This window comes from Somniosus microcephalus, chromosome 10 (genome assembly GCF_052327205.1).
Source record: "Somniosus microcephalus isolate GS21.2 chromosome 10, FLI_Smic_1.0, whole genome shotgun sequence".
Taxonomy (NCBI): Eukaryota; Metazoa; Chordata; class Chondrichthyes; order Squaliformes; family Somniosidae; genus Somniosus; species Somniosus microcephalus.
In genome coordinates, this window is record NC_140996.1 from 238151430 (window position 1) to 238161616 (window position 10187).

At 58.0% G+C, this 10187-nt stretch overlaps 1 protein-coding gene across 1 annotated transcript in view; it reads right to left on the minus strand.

Moving 5' to 3' along the window:
- The window catches only part of LOC147112206 (dynein heavy chain domain-containing protein 1-like), a gene marked incomplete at its 5' end in the record, with an annotated part of 46131 nt that extends 40392 nt beyond the window's left edge, over positions 1–5739 (minus strand). The window contains one exon of the mRNA XM_085998328.1: positions 5021–5739. Within this exon, the coding sequence (XP_085854454.1) occupies positions 5021–5739 (719 nt within the window). The remainder of the gene's footprint in view (positions 1–5020) is intronic.
- Positions 5740–10187: the final 4448 nt, after the last annotated feature.

The window sequence follows — 10187 nt, forward strand, 5'->3', positions numbered from 1 at the left end:
CTCGCACCCGTCAGATTTAGTAATACCGACGCCCTCTTTCCATCAGCCACCTCATTTGCCTTGCAGTACACTTCAATTCTTTCCACATACGTGGTCCAGTCTTCTACCTCGTTGTCGAAAGCAGTGATACTGCCACTTTTCGGCATCTTGGGCGATTTAAAATGGCGCCTCCCGCGCTTTTGCTTCTTCCCCAATGGAATAAAATGGCGCCTCCCGCGCTTTTGCTTCTTCCCCAACGGGATAAAATGGCGCCTCCCGCGCTTTTGCTTCTTCCCATTACTGCCACGCTGCTCCTAGCGTTCTACGGGGTAATGGCGGCGACCCGCAGCTTCGTCGCGTCTCGCTTTCCTTCCCCCCCATTTAATTTCTATTCGCTGTCCTGTTCTCGAGCACCGACCACGCCCTGTGTGCTCCACCCTCTCTCTCTTGTTTTCTTTTCCCGGCGACGCTGCGCGGCCCGATTTGTAGAGCCGCTCGATCGAGCTTGAGCCCGCCGCAGTCCGGAAGGGTCAGCGCGCTACCTGCTACCAGCACAATTCGCTGGAACCACAGTGTCTCCCGCAATTCTCCAAACACCGATGGATTCTTCGGGCGGTTGCCCTCAGTCGACGCCCGTTGCTCAGACTACGACCTTCCAGGACCTTCCTTTCAGGCGAGATTCCCGTGAGATGATGCCACACTGCAGGTGAGTTCGAACTTACTCGTCGCAACTGTAAAGTCCGCGCCTCAATAATACACGGACTTCGGGAGAACAGTTTAACAGGTACTTTACTGAACAAGAACGCAGCTTGAAACTGAAACTACAGAAACCTGCTAGGGCCTTTGATACAGGGGTGGTCACTGCCGGTACTGCAGTCTAAGACCAGATATTCCCTTAAAGGTACATACACAACACCGCGGACCCCCCCTGTAAATACTGACACACTCCCGGGGACCTCCCTGAAAATACTGACACTCCCGGGGACCCCCCCTGTAAATACTGACACACTCCCGGGGACCCCCCCTGTAAATACTGACACACTCCCGGGAACCACCTGTAAATACTGACACACTCCCTTTGACCCCCTGTAATTACTGACACACTCCCGGGGACCCCCTGTAATTACTGACACACTCCCTGGGACCCCCTGTAAATACTGACACACTCCCTGGGACCCCCTCTAATTACTGACACACACCCGGGGACCCCCTGTAATAACTGACACACTCCCTGGGACCCCCTGTAATTACTGACACACTCCCGGGGACCCACTGTAAATACTGACACACTCCAAGGGATTTCTTGTAGATACTGACACACTCCCGGGGACTCTCTGTAAACACTGACACACTACCAGGGAACCCTGTAAATACTGACACACTCCCGGGGACCCCCTGTAAACACTGACACATTCCCAGGGCAGGGACAGCACGGGTTAGATACAGAGTAAAGCTCCCTCTACACTGTCCCACCAAACACTCCCAGGGCAGGTACAGCATGAGTTAGATACAGAGTAAAGCTCCCTCTACACTGTCCCACCAAACACTCCCAGGCCAGGTACAGCACGGGTTAGATACAGAGTAAAGCTCCCTCTACACTGTCCCATCAAACACTCTCAGGGCAGGTACAGCACAGGTTAGATACAGAGTAAAGCTACCTCTACACTGTCCCATCAAACACTCCCAGGGCAGTTACAGCACGGGTTAGATTCGGAGTAAAGCTCCCACTACACTGGCCCATCGAATACTCCCAGGGCAGGTACAGCACGGGTTAGATGCAGAGTAAAGCTCCCTCTACACTGTCCCATCAAACACTCCCAGGGCAGGTACAGCATGGGTTAGATACAGAGTAAAGCTCCCTCTACACTGTCCCATCAAACACTCCCCAGGGCAGGTACAGCACGGGTTAGATACAGAGTAAAGCTCCCTCTACACTGTCCCATCAAACACTCCCAGGGCAGGTACAGCACGGGTTAGATACAGAGTAAAGCTCCCTCTACACTGTCCCATCAAACACTCCCAGGGCAGGTACAGCACGGGTTAGATACAGAGTAAAGCTCCCTCTACACTGTCCCATCAAACACTCCCAGGGCAGGTACAGCACGGGTTAGAGACAGAGTAAAGCTCCCTCTACACTGTCACATCAAACACTCCCATGGCAGGTACAGCACGGGTTAGATACAGGGTAAAGCTCCCTCTACACTGTCCCATCAAACACTCCCAGGGCAGGTACAGCATGGGTTAGATACAGAGTAAAGTTCCCTCTACACTGTCCCATCAAACACTCCCAGGGCAGGTCCAGCACGGGTTAGATACATAGTAAAGCTCCCTCTACACTGTCCCATCAAACACTCCCAGGGCAGGTACAGGGGGTTAGATACAGAGTAAAGCTCCCGCTAAAGTCTCCCATCAAACTCCCCCAGGCCATCATCCCCTCTGGGCTGGGTTTGAACTCTGGTTACTGGGGGTGCATAATGGCAGCATGTTACACCATGCTTGTGGACCGCAGGGGACGGGCGGTGGGGAGACCTCAGGGGACGGGCGGTGGGGGGTCCGCAGGGGACGGGCGGTGGGGAGTCCACAGGGGACGGGCGGTGGGGGGTGGGGAGTCCGCAGGGGACGGGCGGTGGGGAGTCCGCGGGGGATGGGCGGTGGGGGGTGGGGAGACCGCAGGGGACGGGCGGTGGGGGGTGGGGAGACCGCGGGGGACGGGCGGTGGGGGGTGGGGAGACCGCGGGGGACGGGCGGTGGGGGGTGGGGAGAGACCGCGGGGGACGGGCGGTGGGGAGAGACCGCGGGGGACGGGCGGTGGGGAGAGACCGCGGGGGACGGGCGGTGGGCGGTGGGGAGAGACCGCGGGGGACGGGTGTTGGGGGGTTGGGAGACCGCAGGGGACGGGCGGTGGGGAGTCCGCAGGGGACGGGCGGTGGGGGGTGGGGAGAGACCGCGGGGGACGGGCGGTGGGGGGTGGGGAGAGACCGCGGGGGACGGGCGGTGGGCGGTGGGGAGAGACCGCGGGGGACAGGTGTTGGGGGGTTGGGAGACCGCAGGGGACGGGTGTTGGGGGGTGGGGAGAGACCGCGGGGGACGGGTGTTGGGGGGTGGGGAGAGACCGCGGGGGACGGGCGGTGGGGGGTGGGGAGTCCGCAGGGGACGGGTGTTGGGGGGTGGGGAGAGACCGCGGGGGACGGGCGGTGGGGGGTGGGGAGTCCGCAGGGGACGGGTGTTGGGGGGTGGGGAGAGACCGCGGGGGACGGGCGGTGGGGGGTGGGGAGAGACCGCGGGGGACGGGCGGTGGGGGGTGGGGAGAGACCGCGGGGGACGGGCGGTGGGGGGTGGGGGGTGGGGAGAGACCGCGGGGGACGGGCGGTGGAGGGTGGGGGGTGGGGAGAGACCGCGGGGGACGGGCGGTGGGGGGTTGGGAGACCGCAGGGGACGGGCGGTGGAGGGTGGGGAGAGACCGCGGGGGACGGGTGGTGGGCGGTGGGGAGAGACCGCGGGGGACAGGCGTTGGGGGGTTGGGAGACCGCAGGGGACGGGCGGTGGGGGGTGGGGAGTCCGCAGGGGACGGGCGGTGGGGGGTGGGGAGTCCGCAGGGGACGGGTGTTGGGGGGTGGGGAGAGACCGCGGGGGACGGGTGGTGGGGGGTGGGGGGTGGGGAGAGACCGCGGGGGACGGGCGGTGGGGGGTTGGGAGACCGCAGGGGACGGGCGGTGGAGGGTGGGGAGAGACCGCAGGGGACGGGCGGTGGGGGGTTGGGAGACCGCGGGGGACGGGCGGTGGGGGGTGGGAGACCGCAGGGGACGGGCGGTGGGGGGTGGGGAGACTGCAGGGGACGGGCGGTGGGGGGTGGGGAGAGACCGCGGGGGACGGGTGTTGGGCGGTGGGGAGAGACCGCGGGGGACGGGCGGTTGGGGAGGGGGGAGACCGCAGGGGACGGGCGGTGGGGGGTGGGGAGTCCGCAGGGGACGGGCGGTGGGGGGTGGGGAGAGACCGCGGGGGACGGGCGGTGGGCGGTGGGGAGAGACCGCGGGGGACGGGTGTTGGGGGGTGGGGAGACCGCAGGGGACGGGCGGTGGGGGGTGGGGAGACCGCAGGGGATGGGTGTTGGGGGGTGGGGAGTCCGCAGGGGACGGGCGGTGGGGAGAGACCGCAGGGGACGGGCGGTGGGGGTTGGGGAGTCCGCAGGGGACGGGCGGTGGGGGGTGGGGAGTCCGCAGGGGACGGGCGGTGGGGAGTCCGCAGGGGACGGGCGGTGGGGGGTGGGGAGTCCGCAGGGGACGGGTGGTGGGGAGGGGGAGTCCGCAGGGGACGGGCGGTGGGGGGTGGGGAGTCCGCAGGGGACGGGCGGTGGGGAGAGACCGCAGGGGACGGGCGGTGGGGGTTGGGGAGTCCGCAGGGGACGGGCGGTGGGGGGTGGGGAGTCCGCAGGGGACGGGCGGTGGGGGGTGAGGAGTCCGCAGGGGACGGGCGGTGGGGGTTGGGGAGTCCGCAGGGGACGGGCGGTGGGGGGTGGGGAGTCCGCAGGGGACGGGCGGTGGGGGGTGGGGAGTCCGCAGGGGACGGGCGGTGGGGAGTCCGCAGGGGACGGGCGGTGGGGGGTGGGGAGTCCGCAGGGGACGGGCGGTGGGGAGTCCGCAGGGGACGGGCGGTGGGGGTTGGGGAGTCCGCAGGGGACGGGCGGTGGGGGGTGGGGAGTCCGCAGGGGACGGGCGGTGGGGAGTCCGCAGGGGACGGGCGGTGGGGGGTGGGGAGTCCGCAGGGGACGGGCGGTGGGGAGTCCGCAGGAGACGGGCGGTGGGGGGTGGGGAGTCCGCAGGGGACGGGCGGTGGGGGGTGGGGAGTCCGCAGGGGACGGGCGGTGGGGGGTGGGGAGTCCGCAGGGGACGGGCGGTGGGGAGGGGGAGTCCGCAGGGGACGGGCGGTGGGGAGGGGGAGTCCGCAGGGGACGGGCGGTGGGGAGGGGGAGTCCGCAGGGGACGGGCGGTGGGGAGGGGGAGTGGTGGGTGACTGGGGAAGTTGCAGACGAGGTGAGAATTACCTTTCTGCGTTGTTGCAAGCTGTGTCTGTTGGAGCTGGCTTGTGGGGAGAATCTCGATTCAGGTTGACGTGGAATGCCTTGGACATGAGACCCAGCTTTGTCCGCCAGGCAGCTTCCAGCTGTGCAGTGGTGGCCCCGACAACAGCCACCGAGTGATGGAGGTCCCCAAACAACAGCAGCTTCTTTCTGTAGATGTTGTGCGGGTCATCGTGGCCTCGCTCCAGGACAAAAGGATTGGGCTGAGTGGCAAAGTGCGGTAACGGGGCGTGGGGGAGGGGCTCCTCTGGAAGGGGGGGCAGGTGAGAGGGGACGACAATGCCAGGCTTCCTGCTTCCTTCGTACAAAGGGGAAGAGTCCCTGGGGAAGGCTTTGGCCATTGCCCCCAGGATGTCAATGTCAGAGAGTTTGGCCCGGTTGATTTGGTAGTGATAGTAGACGCTCTCCAGGTGACGCAGGAGCTGCGGCTTGCCACGCAGGTGGTCGCGGTACTGTGCGGTCAGGCGTAGAACCTCGTACAGGTAGCGCCACGAGCTGCGCTTGTTGGTCTGCACGATGGTGATGAAGGTATTGATCAGTTCGGCCACCAACAGATCGACGTCCGGTCCATCCGGCTTCCTGTTCTCCTGGATTCTGCTGCTGAGGCGTTGCCGGATGCCGAGGGCCCAGGTGGAAGCTCGGACACAGGGGTCTCGCCTGTCGATGGAACTGCTCACTGAAAAACAGAGTCACTTCACTTCTCATCCCATCCCCATTCCATCCTAAAAACCACCTCCCCTTAAACACCATCTCACCCTGAAAATTATATCATCCTAAAAAACTCTCATCCAACCACCCATCTTATCCTACCAACCACTGCCTCTTACCCCCAACTGCCCATCCTACGCTCTATCTGCCCCATTCACGCCCTATCTGCCCCCCTACGCCCTATCTGCCCCATCTATGCTCTATCTGCCCCATCTACGCTCTATCTGCCCCATCTACGCTCTATCTGCCCCATCTACGCTCTATCTGCCCCATCTACGCTCTATCTGCCCCATCTACGCTCTATCTGCCCCATCTACGCTCTATCTGCCCCATCTACGCTCTATCTGCCCCATCTACGCTCTATCTGCCCCATTCACGCTCTATCTGCCCCTCCTACGCTCTATCTGCCCATCCTATGCTCTATCTGCCCCATTCATGCTCTATCTGCCTCATTCACGCTCTATCTGCCCCTCCTATGCTCTATCTGCTCCTCCTACACCCTATCTGCCCCTCCTACGCCCTATCTGTCCCTCCTACGCTCTATCTGCCCCTCCTACGCTCTACCTGCCCCTCCTACGCTCTACCTGCCCCTCCTACGCTCTACCTGCCCCTCCTATGCCCTATCTGCCCCTCCTACCCTCTATCTGCCCCTCCTACGCGCCATCTGCCCCTCCTACCCTCTATCTGCCCCTCCTACCCTCTATCTGCCCCTCCTACGCGCCATCTGCCCCTCCTACCCTCTATCTGCCCCTCCTACGCGCCATCTGCCCCTCCTACGCGCCATCTGCCCCTCCTATGCCCTATCTGTCCCTCCTATGCTCTATCTGCCCCTCCTACGCTCTATCTGCCCCTCCTACGCGCCATCTGCCCCTCCTACCCTCTATCTGCCCCTCCTACGCGCCATCTGCCCCTCCTACCCTCTATCTGCCCCTCCTACGCGCCATCTGCCCCTCCTATGCCCTATCTGTCCCTCCTACGCTCTATCTGCCCCTCCTACCCTCTATCTGCCCCTCCTACGCGCCATCTGCCCCTCCTATGCCCTATCTGCCCCTCCTACGCTCTATCTGCCCCTCCTACGCTCTATCTGCCCCTCCTACGCTCTATCTGCCCCTCCTACGCTCTATCTGCCCCTCCTACGCCCTATCTGCCCCTCCTACCCTCTATCTGCCCCTCCTACGCTCTATCTATGTCTTGAAGTTTGTCATACTCCCTAAATTTGGTGTCATCGGCTAATCTCAATATTGTTTGTTCAGCTGCAAAGTTAAGATTCGGGCCCTAAATCCCCGGGGACCTCTCCGCCAGGCCGAGTGCCGGGGAACACCCACTGGTGACCTCCGCTCCTCACCCGCCAAAGCTTCTGGGGTTCTGGCGAGGTCTTGAATCACAATAATTATGGTGGGCGTCCATCAAACCATGGCCGCCTGTCAGATAGTTGGCACAAGGGACTGAGCTGCTCGGTCTGTAGCACAGCCACAATCTTTCTACTTCCCCCCAAAGGCCAATTTACAGGAAGACTTTTTTTTGCAGGCGGGGGTGGGGGGGGGGGGGGGCGTGTCCAGGCCTGGAACCATGGGATGAGAGGGCTGTCCTATGAGGAGAGATTGTGTAGAATGGGCCGATACTCTCTGGAGTTTAGAAGAATGAGAGGTGATCTCATTGAAATACAAGATTCTGAGGGGAAAGGAAGTTATATTAACAACAACACATAGAAACATAGAAGATAGGAGCAGGAGTAGGCCATTCGGCCCCTCGAGCCTGCTCCGCCATTCAATGCGATCATGGCTGATCATCCAAGTTCAGTACCCAGTCCCTGCTTTCTCCCCATACCCCTTGATCCCTTTAACCTTAAGAAATATATCCAACTCCTTCTTGAATATATTTAATGTATTGGCCTCTACTGCCTCTAGGGCCACTTCCTTAAGTACCCTGGGATGTAGACCATCAAGCCCTGGGGATTTATCGGCCTTCAGTCCCATCAATTTTCCTAACACCATTTCCCTACAAATACTGATTTCTTTCAGTTCCTCCCTTTCATCAGACCCTATGTTCCCTGGCATCTCTGGGAGGTTATTTGTGTCCTCCTTTGTGAAGACAGAACCAAAGTATGCATTTAGTTGGTCTGCCATTTCCTTGTTTCCCCATTATAAATTCCCCTGATTCCGACTGTAAGGGACCTACGCTTGACTTCACCAATCTTTTTCTCTTCACATATCTATAAAAGCTTTTACAGTCAGTTTTTATGTTCCCTGCAAGCTTACTCTCATATTCTATTTTCCCTTTCTTAATTAATCCCTTTGTCCTCCTTTGTTGACTCCTAAACTGCTCCCAATCCTCAGGATTATTGCTTTTTCTGGCCAATTTATATGTCCTCTCCTTGGATCTTATGCTATCCCTAATTTCCCTTGTTAGCCACAGTTGAGTCACCTTTTTTGTTTTATTTTTATGCCAAACTGGGATGAACAAATTCTGTAGCTCATCCATTCGGTCTTTGAATGTTTGCCATTGCCTATCCACCGTCAACCCTTTGAGCGCCATTCCCCAATCAATCCTACCCAACTCGCTCCTCAGACCATCGTAGTTTCCTTTATTTAAATTGAGGACCCTTGTCTCTGAGTCAACTACTTCATTCTCCATCTTAATGAAGAATTCGATCATATTATGATCGCTCTGACCCAAGGGGCCTCGTACAACAAGATTGCTAATTAATCCTTTCTCGTTACATAATACCCAGTCTAAGATGGCCTGATCTCTGGTTGGTTCCTCGACATATTGGTCCAGGAAACCATCCCGTAACACTCCAGGAATTCCTCCTCCACAGTATTGTTACTAATTTGTTTGGCCCAATCTATATGTAGATTAAAGTCACCCATGATGACTACTGTGCCCTTATTGCACACTTCTTTAATTTCCCTTTTAATGCCATCCCCAACCTCCGCCTTACTGTTTGGAGGTCTATATACCACTCCCACTAATTTTTTTTCCCCTTAGTATTTCTCAATTCTACCCATACAGATTCCACATCATCAGAGCTAATATCCTTCATTACAATTATATTAATCCCTTCTTTAACCAGTAATGCTACCCCACCTCCCTTTCCTTTTTGCCTATCTTTCCTGAATATCGAATACCCCTGGATGTTGAGTTCCCAGTCTTGGCCATCTTTGAGCCACGTTTCCGTAATCCCAACCAAATCAGATTTGTTTACCTCTATTTGCGCAGCCAATTCATCCACCTTATTACAAATGCTCCTCGCATTAAGACACAAAGCCTTCAGGCTTGTTTTTTTAATGCTCTTAGACCTATTAGAATTATTATTTACTGTGGCCACGTTTGATTTAAACTGCTGATTTCTCTGACTGCCACTTTTGTTTTTCTGCTTCCTATCTTTTGCTTTTATCCCTGTTTTCCTTTCCTCTGTCTCCTTGCTCAGGTTCCCAACCCCCTGCCATTTTAGTTTAAACCCCCCCGAACAGCGCTAGCAAACCTCCCCGCAAGGATATTTGTCCCGCTCTGGTTCAGGTGCAACCCGTCCGACTTGTACAAGTCCCACCTTCCCCAGAAGCAGGCCCAGTGATCCAGGAAAGTAAAGCCCTCCCTCCTGGTCATCTTCCAGAACTCGATAGACTCTGGAACGGTACCCATGGATTGGAGGGTAGCTAATGTTACCCCACTATTCAAAAAAGGTGGTAGAGAAAAAGCGGGGATTTATAGACCGGTAAACCTGACATCGGTAGTGGGGAAAATGCTAGAGTCTATTATAAAAGATGTAATAGCAGAGCACTTGGAAAGCAGTGACAGGATCGGACAAAGTCAACATGGATTTACAAAAGGTAAATCATGCTTGACTAATCTACTGGAATTTTTTGAGGATGTAACTGGTAAAATAGATAAGGGAGAACCAGTGGATCTGGTGTATTTGGACTTTCAGAAGGCTTTCGATAAGGTCCCACATAAGAGATTAGCGTGCAAAATTAAGGCACATGGGATTGGGGGCAAGGTATTGACTTGGATGCAAGGTATTGACTTGGATAGAGAACTGGTTGGCGGACAGAAAGCAAAGCGTTGGAATAAACGGGTCGTTTTCCGAGTGGCAGGCAGTGACTAGTGGGGTACCGCAAGGATCGGTCCTAGGACCCCAGCTGTTCACAATATATATTAATGATCTGGACGAGGGAATTGGATGTAATATCTCCAAATTTGCAGACGACACAAAGCTGGGTGGGAGGGTAAGCTGTGAGGAGGATGTCGTGAAACTCCAGTACAATTTGGACAGGTTGGGTGATTGGGCAGAAACATGGCAAATGCACTTTAATGTGGATAAATGTGAGGTTATCCACTTTGGTGGCAAAAACAGGAAGGCAGATTATTATTTGAATGGCAATAGATTGAGAGAAGGGGAAGTGCAAAGAGACCTGGGTGTTCT